A 26,107-nucleotide genomic window follows, 5' to 3' on the forward strand; every position below is an offset into this window, starting at 1 on the left:
AAAGTGAAAGAAATTGTCCAACCAATCCCGAAACCTTTAAAGTATACCTCGACAAATGGATCATCATAACTCTACCCTTACACGGACTCAATGGATTCCCACAAAGTCCTGGATTGTCATCAAAAGAATCAAATCTGTATTCGAGAAATTTGGAATTGGACCCTGTCAGTCTGTCAGTCCAGTGTGAGAGACATCAAATACCGAAACACGACTTATGAGGCTAGTCTGGCTTGGAATCTAACCCCAGAGCTGATTGTTGTCTAGCTTTTAGAACATTGAAATACTGGCATCTTGCAATCTCCGGTGGGATTGTACCAGAAACTGATTGAATGATAGATCAAGATATGTAACATACTTCAACTTCTGCGATATATCTGAGGGAATTGGCCCAAATAAGTTGTTTCTTGAAACATTACAATACTCGATTCCTCGAGGAAACTGACCTATAAGCCCCATGTCCACAAGTTTTATTGCAAGGACATTATTTTCATCTGCATGCCAGCAGTCGGACTCCAGTAAAATCGACAGATATATCACGGGCCAGCTTGATTGAAGTTACATGATGTTAAGTAACCAAATCCAAATAATGGATATTGAATCGAGTCTTTTATCAACCTCAAACACAAGCTATTCGAGTCAGTATCAGTGAATGAATCAATTAAAAAAAATGGGTATTGAGTATTGGCGAAAACAAAGTTATCTCACAAGGAATAGGAGAGCCATATACAGCACCTAATTTATAATCTCGCTTGAAAAAAGTAAGTCTTTTGTTTCGCTGCGAAAATAATCCAATCAATCAACAAGGAATTCTAAGTCTCTTTGAAGTTATTCACGAAGAAATCATGATTAAGATGGGTGGCTGGAGATGCATGCCTTCAACTGGCAGGCTGCATATTTACCACAGGCCCGTAGATCGAATTGGGCCTTGCAATCGGCCAGAAGAACAAAAGATATGAAATGAACGTGAACTAATCTCACCCAATTACAGATGATTACATACATGGATCGATGCATATTTTAGTTTTAATTTTGTATATAAGTTTAAGTTTTGGATGGAGATAATGTGTTTTTGGAAAATGATGCACAACGTAGGCATATGTTGTTTTTTAGGTTTTTTTTTGTCCTCCGAAAACTCGGTTAATTCTGTAAAAATAATCGATTTTAATTATGTTCTAGTTTATTCGATTACGAATAATTCGATTAAGTTGGAACAATACATATTTAATTGAAGCTAATGATTCTTTGCAGGCATTGTGTGTTTATACCGTTAAAATAAAATATTTATCTAAATATAATAATTTTTGTTATTTTCAAATTTATTATTTTTTTAATTTTTTTATTAAGAATGATAAAAGTATCTAAATATTTGAAAACATAGATAAAGATAGGATTATATTTAAAAATATAAATAAATAGCGTATAATTATAATTTTAAATAAAATTTCACTAAAAATCAATTAAAAATTAATTAGTATTTATTATTAAATGGTTAGGAAAAAATGAAAAATAGAAGAGAATTTTAACAGTAGAACTCCGCCTGAATCTAAAAACTAAGGTGGCTTTCTCACGTTGTGATGAATTATGTAGCCGAAGAGGACACCCACGATGAAATCCTCTCTCTTATTTATCTCTCTAACTCTATCCTCACTGTGTTGCTCCGCCATAGCTAGACGCCGCGACCTTCACCACTCTAACTGCTCGTGTATGTCTGCACTCTTGATCTGCTCATGTTTTTTTTTTTTTTTTTTTTTTTTGATTTCGAGTTTAAATATTGTTTTGGAATTTTATTTTATTGCTCAAGTGCCTGCCGATGAATTCTGATTTGTAGTGATATTGGTGGTGTTGGTTGGTTGACTGTGAGTTGAAGAATAAAGATCTTTTCTTTTCGATAAACTCTAATGTGTTGATCTATTCATCCAACTTGTGAGGAAATTTTGTACTTATATTCTGATTTGAGCTTTTGTTGATGGGCAGTTTAGTATTTCTGGATGCTGAAAGTTGAAGAATAAAGATCTTTTCTTTTCGATAAATTCTAATGTGTTGATCTATTTATCCAACTTGTGAGGGATTTTGTACTTATATTCTGATTTGAGCTTTTGTTGATGGGTAGTTTAGTATTTCTGGACGATGAAATTGAAATTGAAATTGTGTTTTCCTCCCTGATATTCATGATCACCTCATATAAACTTCATACATGACGGTGTGTAGTGTTTATTGGTTGCGCTAGTTTCCTTTTTCTTAGCCTTTTCTTATAAAATTTTTATGGGCAAAATTAATGTGACAATTTGTTGAATGTATCTTAGGAAGTCTTAATTTATTTTCCGTAGGTTATGTTGACGAGGAGTATAGCCCTTCAGCGAGGCGTTTACTGGACGAAAACAACTTGAGTGTAACTGAGGAAGAGTACACACAGAAGCTGTATCTTCATAGACTTTCTTCTTATTTATTTACTTTGGATCATTAAATTTGTTAAAAGGATTATATAGCTGTTTAATGGACTACTGTGATTTTCAAATTTTGATTTTTACCAGCGAAGAGTTAGCTCTAGGCTATATGAGTAATTCTGATCTCGAGAAGGCTATGAAAGAATTAAACCATCGATGCAGCAACATTTCAAGAATTTACAGGTGAGATATGATTCATTGTCTTCAGAAAGCCCCAAGAAAAAAAATGATTGAAATTAGCGATTTTGTTTGAGAAATGTTGCTATCACAAATGTAAATAAAAAGTTTATATACTGCTATATATTAAGATGTAGATTTTGTTTCTTATTGCATAACCCGGATGAAGATATACACTTTTGGACATTTTATGGATGTAATGATGTACATTCAGATGCTTTATGCTATCTAAATTCTGCATGGATGATCTGTTTTTTATCCTTCATTTTTTCTTGTTGATTGATTTTTTGAGTTCATTCATTATCAGTGTTGGAAAGAGTGTACTTGGAGTTCCACTGGTACTGCTTCTGCTGGTTCTGATTTATTTATAAATAATGCACCAGTTCACTCTGAAGATACTTTTTAGTGGGTAAGCATATACCGATAGCCTAATCTCCTTTTTTGGGACTGTAGTGGGTTTTGGAATTTTCTGACAGACCTGGACAAAGAGAAGCTGAACCTGCTTTCAAGGTAGTGATGCTGTACCCTATATTACTTAATGATGTTTAGTTCTGGCAGTATCATCAACCATTCTATGTGTGATAGAGTTATAATTGTGCTATAGTGACTTAAGGATCAGTTGAGTGTTAAAAGTCTTTGTTTCTTGCTTATAAAGGGTCGATCTTATTGCTGGTGCCATGTGTTCTCTAATTGTTCCTAATCCGATCAAATTAGATCAACAATTTTCTATGTGCAGCAACAGATGGCATTACTGTATTGTGAATGATTACCTTCATTTCCTCGTTTTCGCAGTTCATTGGAAATGTTCATGGAAATGAGCCCGTAGGTCGTGAGCTTCTATTACGACTAGGTAGTTGGATCTGTGATAACTACATGAATGACCCATTGGTAATGTTTTTTTCTTTTGCTGTCTTTGCTTTGATATTATTATTACAAACAAATACTCCTTTCTTTCACTGACCTATAGCATTATCTTATTAGGTTGATGCAAAATTTGTGCTATTTCTTTCAAATCCCATTTTACTTTCCGATCCTGAACTAGAAGCTAGCATTTTTATTGATGGCTTTGGCAGATTCTCTCAAGTAGTAGTTCCAGTTGACAGTTTTAACCTTATTTCTTTTTTAGATGGACCTTTTCGGCAAGTATATAAACATGTTGCTTCCTGAAATTTTGCATATGAATAGACATTTATTAGTTTAATTGTAAGGTTTGATATCCTCATTTTGCTATTTCGTACTTTTCTAACGATTTTCTTGCTTTCAACTTCCCAAGTAGCTATTGGCCTAGTTACTTATTTGTTATTATGCAGTATCTTTGGGATCTAGATTTCATGCATCAGCTTCATGTAATTTATGATTTGGGAATTGCTTAGAGTTTGATTTATTTGTAGTTTGTTCTGCACACAGGCTACCTTGATTGTGGAGAATGTCCACCTTCATTTGCTTCCATCTATGAATCCTGATGGATTTGCGCTAAGGCGTCGAGGCAATGCAAACAACATTGATTTAAATCGTGATTTTCCGGACCAGGTATTTGTTGCATTGTAACCTTACATGTCATTCATGCTGTTTATTCTTCAGGATTTTTTTCTTCTCGTTAAGTTTGCCTTATGGTTGGATTACTTGAGTTGTGAACTTGATTAAAAAGTTATTTCTATTATTAGAATAAATTTGTAGGAATAAGAGGATGATACTGAAAAACTAGGAGTTCGGAAAATGTTTATACAAACTACAGTGTCTGTTAAGATCAACACCAAATGATGGTGTCAAGGGCTAACCTCACTAAATTTAAGTCCTTCAAAAAGCTTGATGTTTGAACTATCAAGCACAAACAATTTATTGAGAAGTATTAGGCATGGTTAACATTTTTATGTGACATTCAAACTTTTTTAACATTGGAAAATTTTGACAAATCAAACAAGTTCCGGGTCCTGAAATTGTTAGCGAAATGTCTGGGGTGAATAAAAATTCAATTTTTTTCTCAGATGTTAATGATTAAAAAAATATTTATGCTTTCTTTACTCCTAATCTCAATAATAGAATACTCTGCTATCCAAAACCTTAATTCTGAGGATTTATGCAAACTTTCGTTATACATATATATTGAATTAATAACTGTGATTTTTTTATTTACCTCATTTATTCTTAATCGGAGCCTCTCATTAAATAGAGGATTATCTAACATGATTGACATAGTTCTTTCCTATGAATGATGATTTGGAACTGCGACAACCTGAAACTAAAGCAATCATGAAATGGTCGGAGGAGATAAGGTTTACAGCATCTGCCAGTCTGCATGGGGTAATAGTTTCTCATTTCTCTTGCTCCGAGGCTTGATAGTTCATAAATGTGTTCAGTATTCCAATATGCTATTACTCTTGTTTTCAAGATATTGGCCAGTAATTAGGGTGTAAACGAACCGAATCTAGCCGAATATTTGTAAAAATTTAAGGTTCGTGTTGGGCTCAAATTAAGTATATTCGAGTTGGAGCTCGATTCGAAACTCGAAAATTTTAATTTTTTCGGCTCGAGTTCGGCTCGAAATGTTCGAATATATTCACGAGCTATTCGAACTATTTTCCAGACATTAAGGTTTGAGAATGAAGGTTCGAGAGTTCGAAAAGTCCGAAAGACTCGAAATTTATATATGTTTAATATATAATTATATTAATAAAATACTGAGGTTCGCGAGCTGCTCGCGAATTATCAAACAAAATAATTTTGGCTCGAGTTCGATAAGTTCAAATACGAATCAAATATTTATCGAATCGGTTCGAAAAGCTCGCGAACCTGCTCGATTCGTTTACCGAGCTGCCCTACTTGTAATAGAGTATTAATATAAAAGAATTGCTGAGGGAGCTGAGTATTTTGCAAAATTAACAATGACATACTCCATTAATCTGTTCTTCTATGCCACGTTCTTGGGCTGCCAACTGGCCACTTGCTGCCTCTATTTGTTCGTTCTTTTATGATTATTTGCAGTTGTCCCAAGGCAGCAGGATGTATGACCCCTAACATTTTGCCCCCCTTAAGTGTTTCAGGGATTTCAAGTCCGGAATAGATCATTGGATTGTACAGCCATGTATGACATATTACAGTTTTGCCCATATATTTCTGTTTTTACCCATAAACTTTTCAGCACAAGTGAGGTAGTTATCTAAACTTAGAGAGAATAAAATGAGTAGGCTAAAGGTAGATTAGTAGCAAGCACAAGTTAGATCGTGGAATCAGATGAATAGCAACTGTTTTTAAGGATGATAATGGTTTATGTGAAAAAAGAGACGGTGTTTCTTTAAAAAATAGGGAATTTTGATGCACATGGTTATCGATGAAACTGAATAATAAGATACAGCAATGAACGTTGTATTTTATGCAAAAAAAAAAAAAGGGATGGCTTTTATTGAAAAAAGATGAGGAAATGGATATACCATGGTCATCTACAAAACAGAACAAAAAAATATGGTAACCAACTCTTGCGTGAAGCTGCTGATGTAAGCTTGCTTTGATCGTGATTGTATATTCTTCTGCACAACGCATAGAGATAGAGATGTTCATGGATTTATTGTTACCTTCAAGAAGGTTGATAACTTGTTTGGTTTTTTCTTTTTCTAATAGGGAGCACTTGTTGCAAATTATCCGTGGGATGGAACAGAAGATAAAAAGTAAGTTTCTAGAAGGCGATCCCTTTGGAAATCTCAAGTACTATGGCCCTTGATGCAGCATCTGTTTTACTGAGTCTTCATCTCATGATTCTAATTCTAAGTTACTGCCCTTATTTTTTGTTGATTCTGAATTGCCTGTAGATCTGTACTCAATTGCCATCAATGTAAAAACAGTAGGAAGATTGTGAATCACTTGTTGACCTTAACTATATAATAACTGGTTTGTACAATTGTACTTTTAAAATAAGTTCAGATCCCCTTCTTCTGAAAATTTGTCCATATCATACGACTAAAGATCTTCAATATTGACGAAATTATTGTTGCAAACTTTTCATATGACCGTTAACTCTCTATTATTGGTCCGGATTGACTGGCTTATTGTTCCCAAAGTAATACCATGTGATATTTTATTTCAGAAGCTTTTACAGTTTTGTTTGTGCTTAGAAAATGCCAAAATAAATTTTCACGGTGAACTTTTGTAAGCAATATTTTGATGTATATTTGTGTGTGTGTGTAAGTGTTCTGTCTAAAAAATTTTCCTTTCACTAATTTTATTTGTTGGCAACCTCTTATAATAGTATTTGTAGTTGCAATATCCATACTCCTCACGACACAAATTATCATCTAATAATTGAGTCAGGAATGGATGCAGTAAAAATCAATTTTTCTTACTTGGACCATTTTAAAAGGTAGGTCACCATATTAATAGGTAGGTCAAGGGATAATTGTTCCAGATTAAGAATTTCTGAAGAATCTGGTTTCAACAGCCACGCCAAACAATCCCAGCAAATTTTGTGATCAAGCTATTTCTGTTTTTAATGGATCAAAGTGAAAATAATTTAATAATCATAATATATACAAACCAGGCTTTTGTGTTATCATTGTCAAGTTATTATGGTTGCCTACTATGATTTGCACTATTGATTGCTGTTGTCCCACTATCATTCCTGGTTGGTGGTTCTCGGCAGTTTTTGGCTGGATCACATCATGGGTATGCTGTTGGTTTCTAATTTATCGCTGGTCGTTTGCAGGAAAAATTACTATGGCTGCCCAGACGACAAAACTTTCAAATTTTTGGCCACTTTGTACAGTAGATCTCACTATAATATGTCTCAGAGTGAGGAATTTCCAGGGGGGATTACGAATGGAGCATTCTGGTATTGTTAGCATAGGTGCATAATCATGAAGTTCGAAAACTGAAAAGTGCATCAAATGTTTTGCTTTCAGCATTGCTAATTTCCTGCATTTTTTTGAAAGCCCAACTATTGGCGATTTAAATTCATTATTTTTGTAGGTATCCTATATATGGTGGAATGCAAGACTGGAATTACATTCACTTTGGATGCTTTGAACTCACTTTGGAGATTAGCGACAACAAATGGCCTAACGCTAACGAGGTTAAATTTCTGTTTGAATTTTCTTCGATGACGCTTAATCTTATCTGAATTTTTGTTTTAAGGTCTAAACTCACTACAAATTTATTTGTCATCGCCTGCATTTTTTCCAATTCTCATTCTTAATTGGCATGACTTGGACTCTAGAAAACTCAGTTTGATTTTTGTAGGCAACTCAAAGAAATCGGCTTATGCTGTCAGGAGATAATATGATCCTACGTCTGTAATATCAGAAATGACTGTGACAACTAACCTAAAAGTTCATGTCAAGAGGCCAATGCAGATGGATGTGTGATCCTCTGGCCAACAGATTATGTGGTTTTAAAACATATGTTACTTGGTTCATTAATTTACTTGTTCATCCAATTGGAAGTTGAGTTCTGAAGGCTCATACTTCATGAGCAATGCATTTTCACATATAGTTTCTCGTGGTACAATTGATGGGTGCTGTAAATACCTCTTGAGAATTTATTTCGTAGGGGATGTTCTATTTTTATGAGATCACATCTATCTGACATTAATCCTGATAGGTTTAAATTCTATTAGGGGAATAAAAAACTTAAGCGTCATTTTACAACATTTTAAATGTAAATGGTTTATGCTTCTTTTTTTTATTTAATAACTGGAATTCCGACTCTCTGCTGTTATTGCGTAGCAAAATTTTGTTTGATATCCTGCCTAACGCATTTATTAATATCACAGCTTCCGCTTCTATGGGAATATAATAGAATGAGCATGCTGAACATGGTGGCAAGCTTAGTTAAGGTCTGTTAAAGCACGAAAATTTTTACACCTGAATTTTCAACGACGGTATTTTCTTTTTTTTGGGGGGGAATGTTTTCCTCCTCTTTGTGGTTTTTACTTATTATTGAACATGCTTTAGATGATTAGAAAATTCAGTAAGTTGTATCTTGATGAGTATTTCATTATAAAAGCACACCGAGATTGTTCGCAAAGCATTTGAACTTCTATTAGACTAGCACTTAAAAGGATTTGGAAAATTGGAATTTTAGTCATTGGGATATTGAACAGATGAAATGGAGATGATTCTTAGGATCTTAGGAGGTGTATGTGTTTGCATCTATTGAGTAGCTTCTCACAGTTTTGCCACTTCATACATTATAAGTTGGGTTTACTCTATGTTATTGATTCGTGCTTCTTTATCATGTAGACAGGAATTCATGGAAGAATTATTTCATCAGATAGTGGAAGACTTTTGCCTGCGTCAATTGCTATCCAGGGGATGAACCAAACGGTACAATCATTCACCGGCATTGTCATTTAATTGATTAAAAATATTATGTCTCTCTGAAAAAAGGTTTAGAATTACATACCTGTTCTGTTAGCAAATAAGTGATTAAGAAGGCGTTTCTTTGGGGGCATAATTTGCAGCATCACTATGAGAGGAGACATTTGGCTCTGTTTTCCAAATGCATGTGTAAAAACATTAGTCTATCGTCATGCTTGAGAGGCTTAGAAACAGGTTTTCTTTTATTTGTTTCTCGAGAAATAATACATAGGTAGATTGTGTTACTTGGGAGCATCTGTTTCTAGAGAAATGATAAATAGAAGTAGCCCAAAAACTTTTGGGTTGGTTCTGTTTATAGTTATACAAAATAAAATGTCTTTTCTATCTCATATTTTACCAATATTTTACTTATTTCTCGTTATTTTATTTTTTTCACTGCTGTTTTCTTTTCTTATTAAATTTAATCACGTGAGATATTTTTATGATTTTAATAACTTTTACTTCCAAAGATTTTTTTCCTATATTTTTATATTTGTAATTTATAAACTATTTTGCATGCATTTTGGGTATTATCTAACTTATTTTGTTTTAGTTATAATTTTGTGTGTCTCTAGCTAAGTACTTATTAGTATATACACATGACTTCCATTTTTTAAATTTATTGTTGTTTGTTTGTTTTAAATTATTTTTAAAACTTGCATTGTTCGATATTAATTTACCAAAATTACTTTTTCCATTCCTCTCTCTCTCTCTCCCTTATGTTACCACATGTGAGAAGTATTACATGTGAGAGGTTGCAAGCCTTACACTTATCTAATGTTTTAGTGGAAAATCTCTCTTATATTTTTGTCAGGATTTTTTTTGAAAAAGTGCATGTATGTCGTATTCTGCCTTTTCTTTTCCCCTTTCTGCTTTATAAGACAGCGTGCCTCAGCTTGGTCGTGTTTCAATTTTTTACTTCTGGCTGACTTCATATTTTTTACAGATTACAGCTGGCAAAAAATTTGCTGATTACCATCGCTTGTTATCTCCCAGAGAGAAGTATGAAGGTAACTGACTTGAAAATTTCTCTCCAAGTGTTGGTTTGTCTGTTGCTTACCTTGTGTTCTTTCTTTAAGGGAAAAGCTTCACTTAATGGTTGGATGAGTCTGGCTTCTAAAAGCATGATTGTAATTGTTGGTTTTGATACATCAGGAGTAGAATGGAAGCTTATAACCTTACCCATAACGCAATTTTAATTAGGAAGATTATATGCTTGTGTTTCTTGTAAGTTTATGAATTTTATGACTTGGACTAGCCAAATTAAAAAGAAAAGGAGTTGTCCATTTCGTTGCAATGCGTTTTGTTGTGCTGATGTGATTTATAATTGAAGTGTAAAAAGTATGATGTGAGCATAAGTTGTGGTACGTGAGGATTGTTCAAATGTTTGTTTTTTCCGATCAATTAAATGATGATTTAAATTTTTTATACAACTTACAGCATTCAGTATCTAGATCCCTTCATCTTTTTCCTCTTTTTTATCATATATTTCTCCAAACAGATCTTACACGTTACAAATACCAAACTAAAAATACCGAGTCTCAAATTTTTTAGCTCCAACAGAAAAGTGTTAATCCTTGTTACTTTAATGGCAACAAAAACATGTTTTATCCATGCAGTAAGTGCATATTTTTTTATCCTACACACTTACCCTTGCTTGAATCATCTCCGAGATCTCCATTGATTGTCTGACTTTAATTCATTATTTTTTCTGTTATCTGCTCAGTTTTTTTATCGCCAGCTGTTTATTTTTTATAGGAGAAGCTTTTGGGAAAATATGGTATTTGTGTATCTTATTCCATTTTATTTGGGGGTGGAGGTGGTAATTTAATGTGGCAAATAATCACCTTTTGGAGGTGATAAATTATCTGGAAAATTATGTCTTTAGTGCAGACTTCGATCGGGCTTCTTTCTGCGAGATGAACTATACTTAATTTAATTGTATTGTTTCTTTCTCGTGTCAATCTCCTTATCATTCAAAAAATAAAACTCTTGCAGTTATTGCATCGATGCCAGGATACAGATCGAAGATGGCTTGTGTTGTACTGGGAGAAGCAGCTGTGAAGCTAGATTTTGTTCTTGATCCTGATACCACTCATGATGGTGATCTACTTCAACTCGATTCTAGCTGTTTCTTTGTGAACAAGATCGCTGCTGAAGTAATGGAGTTTTTGCCATGGCAGCAATTGCAAATTTCAACGCCACTGATTTTGATTCTGATATTTCTCTGCTTCTTGATGAAGAGGAGGGTTAGATCGAAATTGAATAACAGAAACCATAGACAGATGATTAGGGCCTAAACGTGCAGTCGTGTAAATTTTTCTGGTATTTATTTTTTCTTTTTGAATCGCAATCTAATTTAAGCTAGTAGTTCTGCAGCTAACGAGCCAGCTGCTATGAGCTAGGAGCCAAACGAACTGACTATTCCCGAGCCATAGGAGGGAATAGGTCGGGTTTAACAACCCATGTCCAGAAGATCGAGAAAACCCATCTTGAACAAATCAATATTTCGTTGCATGGCAAAGGATTAGTCCTTCGCTCCTGATTTTCCATGTTGGACATTGATAAATCTTGAGGTAAAATTTTGCTTCCTTTGGGACAAAATTTGATAATTTACTCTAGATACTTTTCTTTCCAACTCTTTGCATACAAGTAGAATAAAGAACTTGTACATTTTCCTGAGATAATGCATGGATCAGAATCATCAGATTAGATATGTGGAGGCGATTCTTGAAAATATGACAAGTTTATGTAATTGGATATCCAATTCTTGACCATGATGATAATAATTGGATTTCAGAATCAGAATTTAATCGCTCTTTACTGCACTTGCTCTTGGTATTTGGCTTCAAAGTTGGTATGGAATAAAATAAAAAAAAAAAATAAATAAAAAAATAAAAAATAAATAAAAAAGTTGGTTAGATATCATTTGCAGCTGCATGCAGTCTGAAGCGAGCGCCTCAACTAACCACCATAATAGTAGTCGTAATAATAAACTGACGTTTTTTTTCTTTTTTTGGCAATCGTAAGTTCTGATCATCTAACGGAGACAAAAACTCAATTAGAAAAAAACTAAAATATTATGTAAGATTCTCAATAAATTCTTTTATTTTTTCCCGGAAGCAGATGATCTGATTCTCAGGTTCTGTGATAGTCGGATATCGAGGAATATTTAGAAAGATATTTTTGATGTTATCAGTTTTACATTTAATAAAGACGGTGAGTGTGGGGAAATCGAATGCAAAAAATTATATGATTTTAAATTTTATATCTAGGATTAAAAATTAAATTATTCAATATATTATCATTATAATAAAAAAATTTATCAACCAAGAGATATTTGAGGTGATAAAGATTTTGATTCCTTTTTTTGTGCAAGATTCCACATTTGAATCTTGTAAATGAGTAAGACGGGTATTAAGAGAAATTAATCCATGATGGGTGTTGCTTAATATCAAATAAGTACCAAAGGATCTGAATCAAGAAAATAATATCTAAGTCAGAAAATGAAACAAACATGACATACGATCACATCCTCCAAATAGTCATTTCTTTACCGAAACGATTAATGAAAAAATTTCTCTGATTTCTTTACTTGAGATTTTAAGCTCAAATCTCAGCACCTGAATTATTACAAACATAACAGAAGTATAATTCGACTGGGAACACTGACACCTCTTGTACATAAAGCCTAACCAAGATAGAGCATACACACAGCAGATACCTTACTACAGTTTCAACTGAACAATATCTGTAATTTCGAATGAAATTTCGTTTCTGGAATACAACCACCACATTTAACTCGGCGATATATTGGAAAATGAGTGAAGTCGATCAACAATGGAGTCTATAGAAACACGGGAGCCTTTTGTAGCTGCAAATGGCAAGTGTTTTGGTGCCTCTGCCCTGTCGAAATAAAATCCACCAGCTACTAGCTTCTCTTTTGGCTGTAAAGCTAACCAGATTATCGTATCTGCACCTTCCTCAATTGTTCTGAGGTTTCCTGATAACCTGGAAAACAAGTTGGCATGTCATTTAATTATACTCGGGCAACTGCATATTTTATGCAATAACTCGTTGTTTCAGGTGACAAAGAAATGCACTCCAAACGGGCAAATGATGAGAAAAATATTACGTTTTTGAGAAACGAGGCAAACTTGTGGCAACTCCAGGCGTCTCTGCCCAGCCAGGGTGCATTGAGTAGAAGCCGATACCTTTATCCTCGTATTTATCAGCCCATTTTTCAGTCAATGACACCTAAAATTAAATGTGTCAGCTTGTGCACTCTGTCCTGAAACATCATCCATCTTTTCTGCTGCTTCTGTACCATCTCACAAATATTTTTAAGTGACTGCTTTTTATTAAGCATCGTAACTTATTTCCATCCATCCAAACATTGCAGCATTTAAAAGGCAACGATAAAGAAAAACATGTGTTTGAATAGAAAAAGATGATGGGAACATACAGAGCGGAGCAATACTTGTGCTGTTCTGCTGTTCAGAGATAATAAATATACTACGTGGGTAGCGGGAAAAATTTACGCGTCCCCCACATCAAGAACTGAGCAATGAGACTTCATGCATGGTACTAATCTTATGTACATTCAACTGAATTCTTAGATTCGATCTTACGTAAGAAAACGTATATGTTGCTCCGTGAAGCTACTAAAACCGGCATTGCCCTTAACTGGCGCATGGTGGAATATATTTAACAGAATCATTCTAATCGCAAGTTTAGAGAAAAAAAACGTGTGTTTCATTCTTTTATGCTTAGCTTTCAGATGTTAATAAACTTACCTGCACCCGCTTGTTTCTGGCATACTGTTCCACTCCATCAAACTTGTCACCACTAAACTGAAAAGGTAAATTTCAGAAATAAACTCAGTTATGAATAAAATGGAAGCCAACAATGAAAATGTGCAAAACTCGCCTGTAAATCGTCCGTCAAGGGAGAAGTGTACATTCCGCCAGATGCAACATTTATTACTCGAGCATCAGGTGCAGCTTTCTCCAGGAATGGCAACATCAGCTCGGTCATGGTGTAAGTGCCCAGAACATTTACAGCAAAATTCATCTCAAACCTGACGTCATTTAAAAATCACTAAATCAACTTCCAATGGATTGGCTGTGGCAGACTGCAGGGTTTATAAAGCGAAGAAAAGCTGCTTACCCTTCCGAGGTAACAAGACGATTATTCTCAAGCAAACCAGCGTTGTTAACCTTAAACACATCAAAATTTAATGTTATCAAGTTGCTGTTTTATAACTGATGCATCTTAAACTAATTATAAAGCACTAAGATTGGAGTAAGGGAGTCAACGACGGGTGAATCTAGTAGTGGGGTGAGGGATTAAATTACCCCTTGAATGAAAACACTGTTAATATTCTACGTTAAATTTTCTAAAACTAGTTTTTTCTCCACCACAAAGCAACTTAAACCAAAGTAAGGGGTTGATTTTAAAAATTTTAGTTAGCTCATTTCTTATACATTTATTTGCCTAATGTCATAAGAATTTTCTGATGATGGAATACTATAGTAAGTCTAACTTACCAGGATATGAACGGGTTTATCTTTTGATGAAAAATTAGAGGCAAACGACTTCACATCGCTAGTCAAAGAAATATCACAAACCTGTGAGGTGAAGTACACGGAAAAATCGGTTATTCGAATTGAAATATTAAAACATGCCTATTAGATTGACAAGAAGTAACCGAAGAACCTCCAAGAAAACGTTCTTATTGCCTGTTGCAGCCTGAATCTTTGAAAGAGCTGCTTCGCCCCGATCCTTGTTTCGGCACACCATATATACAGTTGCCCCCCTGCATAAAATTAAATCAAATTCAAACCATTCAATAAATGAAAGTTTGGCTGGGAATATAATATAAAAAGAAATCAAAATGAGAATCTGCACCGTGATGCAAGACCCTCAGCAGTTGCATAACCGATGCCAGAATTAGCTCCAGTGACAATACAGTTTTTCCCTTCTATTCGCACTTCCATATCTTCTGGTCGAAATTTTTTTGAATGCTCCCTAACATTGAAAAGTATTCTAAATTACTAATCGCTGAGCGCATAGAGTGAATGATCCAAAAAGAACTCCTAATACTCAACAGTCTGACTCCGAACAAGAAAATTGTATGGAATATCACATACATTAAGCATACAGCCTACAAAAAGATAAATCTTTTTTTTTTTGCTTGCATAAAACTGATCGTTTTTTTTTGTAAACCGATGTATTGAGGATGAGTCAGATGAAAATAAATGACTACAATTGTAAGGTGTTGGACAGTCTAGTATCTATTAAAGACACAGCCAATAACTGGAGAATAAAAAGCGCACTCTCAGTATTGTTCCATCAATTTCCAGAAAATTTCATAAGATGGGGCCACGAGAAAAACGCTGAAATGCAACCTACTCTGGAATATGACCAAGAACAGAAAACAAAATTAAAACAGCACAACAAGCGTAGATGTTACCAATTCGGGGACTTACACAAAACCAGATTTAGTGAAATTCTTGTATCCATAAACCCCAAAGGCTAAAGCTCTCCACGGCTGTAATCAAGCAACAAGAACACCAATATATCAGAAACAACACAGGAAAATTCGAAAAGTCGGCGGTCGCCATGCTAGCTTATTTTCTTACCTTGACAAGAAACATATCGGAGTGATGATGAAAAATGGAGAGAAATATCTTTATATCTATATATATACACACACACACACACATAAATAATAGTTTTTACCATACTTAAGTTTGCCAAAAAATTACTGTAAAAAAATAATTATTAATAATAATTCATTTTTATAATATTAAATATTATAAAAATAAATGTATAATTAAATATGAAATTTTTTATATAAAATTCAAACTGAATTTGATATTTTTTTAAAATATAAATTAAATTTAAGTTTATATATTAATTATATTATTTCAATTAATTTTGGTTATATATTTGAGCTTTATGTTAATTTTGTACATTTAATTATTATTAATCTATATTATATTAAATAAAGTATAAAGTTTTTTTTTATGATATTATTTTTTTCAACTTTTTAAAAATATATTTTCATGAATTTTGGTATCACTATTATTATTAATCTTAATTATAGTTTCAATATAAATATTTTTAGTATGTTTTAAAAAATAATGAAAAATTTTTAATCAAAATTTATTCATCTAATAAATAAAAAAATTGTGATTTTTAAAAATATAATTGTTTGAAATTTTGATAGATAAAATAATATATTATTTAATACTTAGATATTTTTTTAATAGTAATAATTTCATTCAAGACAAATAAATCAATTTAACGACAAAATATTGTTATTATTATTTAAACATAATCTCAAATAATATAAATTTTTTATATATATTAATTTTTGAAATTTATAAATATTAGTATGAATATAAAAAAAAAATCCGCAGTTTGTTACGATCTACGCCGTGTTCTCCTACATCAATCGTAGGGTGGAGCTCAAAATATTCCACGTACTCTATATTTCTATGTTGCCCCCACCAATATTTATTGCTGTGCTCTATCCTTCGTTTTGATTGATTTTCCATATCATATCATATTTTTTTATTCGTCTAAAATATTAAATATAGTGTCTAAATTTAGTATAATATTTGCTATTTTTATAAGTTCTCTATCCAAATCAATAAAATGCAAAATTTATTCCAGAAATTTGTTTTTTCAATAATTTTTTATTATCATTAATAAAAAAGAGACCTAAAATATAACGAGTAAAACAAATTTTTTTAAATATCAAATAATGTTAATTTTAAGTGTCAAATCCAATTCTTAAATAACACTTGCCAAATAAAAGAAAAGAGTGCTGACAATTTTGAAAGCAATTTGCCGAGAGGCTAACTAAGATAAAACCTCGGCTGCAGATGCATAGAGAGTAAAAAGTGTGCGCGTGTAGCAGCAAACAGGGCTCCAATAACCATCAAGTTCTCTAAAAAACTTGACACAAATTGATCATTGCAACAACAGAAGCAAATAATGAGAGACGAATCAAATATTGAGTTAGAGTCTCTAGTTTTAAAGCAAGAGTTCTCTTGCTGCTGTATGCCCAGTACCGAGTAAACGTCTCAAGAGTAACTGTGGTTTGATCATAACCGAGCTCAAACGACAACCTTAACATGATTAGCTTACAATTCATGAAAACTTCGACATGTTTCTTTATCAGTAAAGTTTTTCACCAATGACTTGAACTACTAACTAGTGTAAATAGATGAAAATCGGGATTTCCTAGTTTTCTTCAGAATTACAGCTATCCTACCTCTTCTGATTGTGGCCGTCTCATTGTGCTGCTGGGTCCAATGTCCGTGACAATATCACGTTCTTTAATTTCCGCATCAGTAAAAGTGAGTGCTCGCTGCAATTTCCTTGTGGAGAATACTTCCACCTCAACCAAGAAAGTGGCACTCACAGGACGGTGGTCAGATAGTTTTAGTTCAGATCTCTTATAGCTTAGTTGCTTGATTCCTGTTCCAAAAGTTAGGATGCGATCACACCTGGACAAAATGGACACACAAGACAAAATTTAAGAAGTAGATTTTTTAAAACAATTTTTTGGAAAGCAACAAAGTTTAAGCTTTGAGATATTCTAGTTACCAGAAATAATTTCTAGAACACATACAGAGACAGTGAAAGAAAAGAAAGAGAGAGAGAGAACCCAGGGAAGAATTACATTTCCATAGCAAGAAAGTTCTTGATAAAAGATAACAAAAAATAATGCACGTGGTTAATGAAAAAAAGTCGGAGAAACAGGGAATTTTTCATATGGTTCAAGCTAATTCTATAGGTTAAAGCCCATGAGACCCGTAAATAATTTCTTGGATGTTTTATTTAGAATGGAAAAAATAAAAACATACCATGCTGGAGTTCGCCTCCCAGACCTAGGATCCTCTCCGCAGTAAGATTCAGAATTCGATACATATTTGTAAGTTGGCGCAAAGTTCAAAGTACCTTCAGACCATCCATCAAATGCACGACCTTTTCTAAATTCTTTGCAAAGCTGCAAACGAAAGAGATTGCCGGTATATCAGGAGAAACATCCCAAAGTCGATGCAACAAATCAATGTCAGAAGACAACCAAAAAATGGACCTAAAACATGCCAGAGTGGTCGATATTGATCAAAGTATGTCCCTAATCAACACGTTTCGGCTGACATTCTCAACACTATCACATTCATTCTTATTCAGAATTCTTGTGCTAAATTAGGCGTGATTTAAATGAATTAGTGCTTGTGCTTACAATTGAAACATTTCTTTGGGAATGTCAAAAAGTTTCAGAGGCTTCAATCAAGGGGGTCCAGTTCAACTTATTCATCCATCGTTAGATACTGAGGCTCATTTATGCACAATGATCAGGAATTTTGATCTAGATGCTGATAAGATATGTAGCCGCATAAATTGCTATTCGGTGACTTCTGTATGATGGTAATTTTTCTAGATTCCAATTTTTTCCCATTAGTTTTTGTAACTTATCTACAGGAGCATGGCATGCGATTCTTTATTACCTTTATGCATATACATGTAGGTACATGGTATCACCCCAACTAGGATATGCAAAGTCTTTCAAATTGACAAGAAGGGAAAATATTTAAAGCAACGGATGTTGTATATTAAAAAAAACAAAATTGAACAGGTGGCAAAGAAACAACACATCTACATTCACCTGATCCGACTCAGTTAATTTAGACCAGTCCTTTTGAGATATTAGCTTTCTTGTTTGATCATAAGACAAATTGATGCGGTAGTTTAGGTCACCAAGCCAGATTACTCTCCTGAAAGCAGATGAAATTTGCCAGCACCATTCAGATTTAAAATGCTACAACACAGCTAAAAACTACGGAAGAAAATGCGAAAATTCTCCAACTTTTTTCTGTTTCAGATATGAATACTTTGAGAGGAACAATACATATGTAAAAGGAAAATCTTAAGCAGGCATTCGTACAAGTAAATCCACTTTCATAACAGTGAGATAAGATTTTGCACAGCTATCATTTTACTGTTAGATCAAATGAACCGGTTAGAACCTAAAACATGAATATCTCTATATAACCTTATAGAAGGAACCAGCAAATGAAGGAGATTTCTCACTAAATAACATATATATTAATAGCAGATAGTTCAACCCAAAGTACTGGTGGAGGATTTTGATAACAATGGTAAGGTTAAATAACCTGACCAAAGTTTAACACCTCCAAACAGCCCAAATGTGTTTATGATGAGCCAACCAAGGATTTCTCCCTGGACAACATCAAACCATTCGATTAGATAATTAAATATAAAATGCACGCTTAGTGCACCCTTTAATTAATCAACAGCAAAAGATACAAGTTAGAAACAAATTCAGTGATTTCAAGTAGATCATGAACTAGATGGGAACTCACTCATTAAAGGAATGCCCAGGAACTCAAGTAGTAAAATATCGTGGTTTAGTTAAAGGGAACATTTATTGTTTAGGTAAAAGAAAAATTTCCAACCATATTTATCCCAAGTTATTTTCACATATACAACGGGGTGATGATTGTAAGAGACATTATTAGAGTTTGAACCATATGGAGTTTATAGTCATTCATTATTGAACCATCAGACATGTAAATCCTCTGTTATGTTGTGTTATCTCTCCAGTCTCCACTCAAAGGAAACGTGTCTTGAAACACAATTTTATCTCCTAATTATATTCCTTTTTTATAAGATTTTGCATAAGAATTTTGTCTTTCTAGAATATTGAGTTTCTTAAACTAGATTTGATCTTTAATATTTAAAAGAATTTGATTCCTAATGAAAGACTATTTTGTAGGAATCTATTCAAAGAATCCTATCAAAAATCAACACAAGTCTACTTATATTGAAGAATAATTGTTGCACCAAAGAGAAGCGGGACGAGCAAGAATACTTATATACATCATATGTCATTCGAAGAAAAATGAGCAGATGTTCATTGTCGAATATAAATTACCAACTAAACAGTAAGAAGGGGAGAAAAGCAACTGATATAGGAACTGGTGAACTAACTCATGGTCGTAGATGCTTTTATGAAAGCCAACTGAAGAGATTGAACTAATCTTGTACGTCTATGTATCTCCTGAACATCAGCATTTCTTTTGACTGCATCAACCTCTCTCTCGCCTGATGTCAAATGACTGCAGATAAAACAGAAGAGTGTCTGATATATAGACATTCTAACTGATATGGATCCCTGAAAGAAACAAGAACATTCATCATATTTACAAAACCGAGAATGGATTTAGCGTTGGATAAAGTAGCACAGACAAAATATGTCACGATTTCAGTATCATTAATTTTCCCTGATCTTCAAAGAATACATTGAGGGATCTCATAATTAACTATTCCATCAGACCAACTCTATAAACATTATTATAGACTGATTTATTTAGGTATTCATTTTGTGTGATTTGCCATTCTTGTTAGTTTATGGACATTGAATAGAAAGGTCTTCAAATAAATAAATGATTTGGTTGTTAATATTACAAAACTTCCACACGAGAATTATAATCCTCGAGGAAATGCTATGTTTAAGTGAATTTTCCTTCCAAAAACAAAATCATATGCCATTATTATTTTAAATTTCTCCAAATCTATTTCTCATTCCTAAAGAAATCAAACATTATCACTTCATTTTCCCAAAAGTGCAAGGGGAAGGGATCCTCATGCCAGATTATTTACTCTGTGTTCGATAAAGGGCAAATCTGAGGACCACTCAAACATAAACAGACAATGGATGACGCGTCTTATGGGTTTTAAGGCAAACAATGACAATCAGCTGCTAGAACAGGGACAATTTCAAATTATGTTCTTTGACAGAATAAAGACAATTAAAGAACAACGTATCTACCAAAGTGAAACCAAGTATTGGAAAAACAAACAAACCTTGTTACCAATGTAGCCCATGAACACCAACTCCAACAGTTGACACACTCACATTTTGTATATGCCTTCTCAAGCTCTGACGGACCCATATAGTAATAAAAACCCCAACCATTTGCTTGCTTAATACCCTGACATACGGGGGACGTCTCTTTCGATTTAATAAAAGTTCAAGGTCAAGTTCCACAAGAGAAGCCATATCAGATCGCATTGTATTTCCTGGCATCATGTTTGATTTAAAAGACTTGCATTTTCTGAATGATTTGGAGGCTTTGAAAGATAGATGAGATTTCATGGAACTTGATCTCTCATAAATATGTGGTGCTAAAAGATGTAGAGGTCGCTCAGGCCAGCTTAAGCCTATCCTTTCTGTCCCACCAAGTGTTTGGGTTAATTTCTTGGTATACTGGGTACTCGGGGCTTCCACTTTTTCCTCGGAATTCTCCATGTTTAAGCAGTTCAATCTGTCCAACCTCTTTGAAAAAGAAGATTTTAGATGCAACTCCTTTTCAACTGAATTTCCAAAGCTATCATTGTCATTTGAGATACAGGACTCAAAGTTAAGCAACTTCTCTCTGACCATTTTATCCTTCATTTCATCAAATTCGCTTGATTCTTCATCCACAGGATAAATTTCCTCCTCAATGTCACTGTCAGACTCGAGAGCTATTTCATCTTCAATAATTGGGGCATCATCGTGTGGCCTAAATTTTGAAGGAGAAGGAGGATCACTGTAGCATTTAAACTTAGTCGCTGGTGGAACTCTCAGAGTTTCACGAATAATGTTTTCCCATGTTGAAACTGGACGACTATCTTCAGCACCAAATATATTACCAGCATTTAATGGTATTATCTCCTGAAAACTGAAGGTTTATAAAGTGTGGTGACACGGAAAAAACATCTTGTATTAGAACCAACGGCAATATTTTACAGCAAAAACCAAACTAACATAAAAATGGAAGCGCATTAGAAATGAGATCAAGAACAATATCGATAGGATTGACTGAAAGTACTGTAGATATCAAATCATGGGAATTTATGAAACAATAACGAACTCACCCAATTACATAAATATCAGCAGGCTCATCAATATCTAACCAGCCATCAAGATCCAGATTATCAGAAGGAACATTTCCCCCAACATTCCACGTGCCAGCGCATACCCTACTTAGTTGAAGACAAGATCGTGGAAATTAAAATGTTTCTTGACCGTCGCCATCTTTATACATTTGAGAAGCTTGCATATGAATGTAATACTAGTTTGTGATCTGATATAAAAGATGCACAGAAAGAATACCTGATTTCCTTTGTGTTAATATATTGAGCTCTAAATGTCTCTGATTTTCGTCTTCTTAAGATGGGAAGAGCCTCTGAAATTGAGTGATTGTATAAGCAACATAAATAACAACTAGAGTTCAACTTTGAAAGTTAGAGATAAATAAACACTAAACTACACTACGTAGCAGGATAAGAAAACTGAACTTAGAGAGATAAATGGGTACTGTGGGTGAGAGTCAAAATTGTATGTGCTTGCATCAGCAAAGACAGATGAAATATCGTCTTATGCTAAGCAGTTGTTTATTTCGACACAATCCATTCGTAATAGGTTAGTAGAAAAGCTATATCGGTATGAAAAAACAGCTAGCTGAGAGTGTTGTTTTTTTTAAAATGTAACGTACAGATATATTTACTTATAAAGAGAGCAAACCGACTATGTAACGAAGATATTAAAATACACTCTAGCCTCAAACTTGGCACTAATAACCCTGAGCTCTCAATAAATACATAAAGCATCTTTCAAATACTGCGTCAAAAGCGTACATCCTCAGCACTTAACTTCGGAAACTAAATATCAGTCAAGAACTATTTTCTTAAGGGCGAAGCCTACGCATGTCCAGATTCTCAAGCTCTGCATGAAAATGGGGCAAATTTAATAAGCTCGAGATTCTTCTATAAGATGAACAAAAAGCAGTTCATTTAACCACATTGATCCACCAAGCCTTTGCTCTTCATTACAATGCGATAACTCGAATTGCTCTTTCTATTCAGCACATCGTCAAATAGGACATTTGATCGCTATAAATGCCAGATTCTTGATAGTTGATACTTTCATCGATATCCCGAAAAAGCAAAATTAGTTGCGAAGAGCAATAAATTATGAAAATCCAGATATTTCAAGAGTAAATTCGAAAAAATATATAACCAGAATCTTTAAATATTGGCAGAAATATAAATTATTGAAATCCAAGAGGTGATTTAACAATTTCCACTTATTACCAAATTCTTAAGTGAGCAAGTCCAGCATATCATAGCCGAAAAAGTTGAGATTTTTTAATCAGATTAAGCAACCATACTCCATTCAACAATGCAAGACGCTTCATAAATAGTTCTTATCCAAAAAATCTTTGATCAAATTAGTTGACTAGCAAAAGAGAACCTTTTTGAGAAACTTCGATAGGAAATAAAAAGAGAAAACACGTACCATCAACATCGAGCTGAACTCCATCGGATTTATCATTCTTGAATCTCGATTCTTTTGGCCAATCTAAACATTCTGTAAAACCCGTAAGAAGTTGACGAAAATATGTATAACGCAATAGTAAGTCGACGTCGTATGATGGACAAAGGACCTTCATCGGAATCAGATTCGGTTTCAGCATCAGCCGAGTAATCGGAGTCGCTAGCAGAGATGTTGAACCACTTGCGCATGACCACGCGCCGCCATGAAAGCTGCAGGCACGTGCAACCCAAACACAATATTTCAGCCCAATTCCTCTGCAATCTCTCGTAGGTCATCCCAAGAAATAGAAAATAGTAATTGAAACATTTCCAGAAGGGAGGCAACATTACCTCGGGTTGCTGGTGGTGGTTTCTCGTTTTGAGTTTCTTCATGATAAAACAATGTTTCTAAAGGCAAAGTGTAAGCAATTACAACTGGTAATAGAATAATTTGCAGCAAATGAGAGTGTGAATTTTGGCGGCGGCGCGTGAAGAGAACCACGATGGCTGTTACAACGACATGCTACACCTCCATATACGGTCGTTGTACTTTTTAAAATCAAATTAGTTTTACAAGTTAGGTGCTTCGTCTAGCGGCACAGCTAAATCTGTTTTAGTGAACGAACATTACACACACATACACACACACATACATATATATATATATACACTATATTATTAACTATGAGTGAATTAGAAAAACTGTTTGAGCAGGCACCAAAATATCTTTCTTTTTTACCTCCCTCTTCAACAGTACATATAATAATTCCAATCACGTCAATCCTATGTCTGAAATATTCCCCAAAAATGAAAGTTCTGACCGTACCAACACATTTGAAAACTTCTCAATTTTAAAAAACCTTACTGTTAGTATTTTTAACGCAAAAAACCTTTGTTTTTCTACCATAATACTATTATATTTTTTTATTGTAATTAAGTTTAATAGAAAAATAGATTTTTTGTCATACACAACTAATTATAATATTCATATCAAATTACAAATGTCCAATATTCATTCTATAAATTGATTGAACAATATTTCAAATATCTAATACTATGTTACACACAACGCGTGTGCCTCAGCCGCTAGTATATATATGTGTGTGTGTGTATACGCGCACTTTTATATGTTTTCGATATATACGAGAATCGAGATAAACTATCATGATAACATAATAATTTGTAAAAAAAACACTATCATGTAAACTGTACTGACCAAGTCATATACCATATATGTCTTTTGATTTAATTTACCAAAATTTTTCTAAACAATTAATTATAAATTGTTTATAACATAACTAATGTTGATACCATGAAAAATTAATAATATGATGACATATTATCTAAATTTTTCTATTATATTTATCACTCCTTCGTGTCTAATTAAATAATATATATGTGTGAATTTTAGCATATGAATTTATTATTTAATTCGGTATGATTTCGATGTGCATTAGTAAGTGGATTTAATATTTATTGACTTGGCCTATCAATAGTAGTCCAAGTTGTTAACGTGTGGTTCGAATAATGATAATAAATTTGTCTGAATTACGTTATTTTCCACTAAAAGAAATTCGAGAAAAGCACCGAAGCCAAACAAGCCCCATCCCTTTCTGCTTCCTCGGACGATTCATGATGTCACCAACTTAAATACTTTCCTATTTTCGATATATAAAAACTCCCTAATGGCCCCTCAATTATGACATCCAAGTCCACCCTTGAAATGGGATACAATATTATTTACAATATAATAATATTATTTTTTTGAAAAAAAAAAAAACATTTATTTTAGATGCATCATTGAACAAATTATACCCACTAACTAAATTTGGATAAAGACATAAAGTTAATAAATTCGGAGAACAAAAATGTGAGTATGAAATATTTTATAGTCTTCAAAAAATATAAAAGAACTCGGAACCATTTTTTTTTTTTGTATATTAAACGAAGAATTTAACGATTCCAATAAATCATTTCCACTTTTATTGCCTTTCTCTTGAAATGAAACTTTTCTTAGATACTGAATTTATTTATACAATAAAAAAAATTTGCCAATCAATCCCGAGAATTCTTTATCAGCAATGGTGGAACCACCGACTTTTATACCTTTGGAATTAAATAATTTTATCCCTTTTAATACAAAGTTTTTTCAGCCTTTATTATGCAATGAATGCAAGCATGGAAGAAGTTATGTGGAGCATATTATATATTAAAGAAATATATTTATGGCTTATGGGAACTTTCTATTTGACCACGTGACATGTTGGATATTTCATATTTGTTCCACATGGAATTCTGTTTAAAATTAACTCGAATTGAGTTGGCCTTGTCATAATAGACAAGCTTGTTGCTCAAGATTTCGTGCTAAATGTTTCGATTTTAAATTTATGTATCAAAACTTAGCTAAGGAGAAATATATTTTATTTTAATAAAATGGCATTGAATTTGAGGCTCTCTTTATGATATAGTTTGTAAAATATTTCATATCATGCATATTACTTAAAAAACAAACAAATAAAAACAAACCCGTAATACGTACGTGGATCTAAACACTGTGAGAACTCTGATGACACACACACACACGTACCAATGTATGCTTTTTTTTTTTTTTTTGAATAGCTAGGTTTTTTGTGATACGGTCTCACGAATTTTTATCTGTGAGACATGTGATATTCACAATAAAAAATAATACTTTTAGCATAAAAAGTAATATTTTTTCATGGATGATCCAAATAA

The 26,107-nt window shown here is 33.4% G+C and overlaps 3 protein-coding genes across 6 annotated transcripts; 1 reads left to right on the forward strand and 2 right to left on the reverse strand.

The window, feature by feature from the left end:
* The first annotated feature begins 1,500 nt into the window (after positions 1-1,500).
* On the forward strand, positions 1,501-11,793 carry LOC142552803 (carboxypeptidase SOL1). 4 transcript variants are annotated; one of them, XM_075662635.1, is made up of 15 exons: positions 1,501-1,702; positions 2,325-2,418; positions 2,532-2,627; positions 2,929-2,959; positions 3,075-3,131; positions 3,414-3,509; positions 4,029-4,151; positions 4,818-4,922; positions 6,237-6,283; positions 7,315-7,440; positions 7,578-7,680; positions 8,380-8,442; positions 8,849-8,932; positions 9,912-9,975; positions 10,964-11,793. In XM_075662635.1, exons 1-15 carry the CDS (start codon positions 1,606-1,608, stop codon positions 11,263-11,265), a joined length of 1,488 nt encoding a protein of 495 aa, XP_075518750.1. In that variant the 5' UTR covers positions 1,501-1,605; the 3' UTR covers positions 11,266-11,793. The 4 variants fall into 4 exon arrangements, with proteins under 4 accessions (XP_075518750.1, XP_075518752.1, XP_075518751.1 ...); XM_075662637.1 differs by having other exon boundaries at positions 10,982-11,793; XM_075662636.1 differs by having other exon boundaries at positions 2,328-2,418.
* A 737-nt stretch (positions 11,794-12,530) lies between these two features.
* LOC142552806 (uncharacterized) lies at positions 12,531-15,654 on the reverse strand. The gene is made up of 10 exons (XM_075662646.1): positions 15,610-15,654; positions 15,457-15,518; positions 14,876-14,995; positions 14,684-14,783; positions 14,515-14,595; positions 14,135-14,184; positions 13,895-14,045; positions 13,762-13,818; positions 13,101-13,222; positions 12,531-12,976 (listed from the first exon to the last, which is right to left on the reverse strand). The coding sequence occupies exons 1-10, from the start codon at positions 15,622-15,624 to the stop codon at positions 12,763-12,765; spliced, it is 972 nt and encodes a 323-aa protein (XP_075518761.1). The 5' UTR covers positions 15,625-15,654; the 3' UTR covers positions 12,531-12,762.
* A 1,316-nt stretch (positions 15,655-16,970) lies between these two features.
* LOC142552807 (type IV inositol polyphosphate 5-phosphatase 3-like) lies at positions 16,971-23,998 on the reverse strand. Its single transcript, XM_075662647.1, is given in 12 exon segments — positions 16,971-17,487; positions 17,848-17,990; positions 18,654-18,762; positions 20,000-20,051; positions 20,054-20,183; positions 20,876-20,896; positions 20,898-21,735; positions 21,932-22,036; positions 22,170-22,242; positions 23,355-23,426; positions 23,503-23,602; positions 23,723-23,998. Coding segments are annotated over 12 exon segments (1,929 nt in total). The 5' UTR covers positions 23,765-23,998; the 3' UTR covers positions 16,971-17,243.
* Positions 23,999-26,107: the final 2,109 nt, after the last annotated feature.

This window comes from Primulina tabacum, chromosome 8, assembly GCF_025594145.1.
Source record: "Primulina tabacum isolate GXHZ01 chromosome 8, ASM2559414v2, whole genome shotgun sequence".
Taxonomy (NCBI): domain Eukaryota; kingdom Viridiplantae; phylum Streptophyta; class Magnoliopsida; order Lamiales; family Gesneriaceae; genus Primulina; species Primulina tabacum.

Excerpts from the sequence above, each read along its gene's own strand:
- LOC142552803 (XM_075662635.1), top strand. The coding sequence starts at position 1,606 with ATGAAATCCTCTCTCTTATTTATCTCTCTAACTCTATCCTCACTGTGT. Across the intron at positions 2,960-3,074 it reads GTGTACTTGGAGTTCCACTG|TGGGTTTTGGAATTTTCTGA; the intron begins GTACTGCTTCTG and ends TTGGGACTGTAG. Across the intron at positions 6,284-7,314 it reads GATGGAACAGAAGATAAAAA|GAAAAATTACTATGGCTGCC; the intron begins GTAAGTTTCTAG and ends GGTCGTTTGCAG.
- LOC142552806 (XM_075662646.1), bottom strand. Across the intron at positions 14,784-14,875 it reads GCTGAGGGTCTTGCATCACG|GGGGGCAACTGTATATATGG; the intron begins GTGCAGATTCTC and ends AATTTTATGCAG. Across the intron at positions 12,977-13,100 it reads TTGCCTCGTTTCTCAAAAAC|GTTATCAGGAAACCTCAGAA; the intron begins GTAATATTTTTC and ends CTTGTTTTCCAG.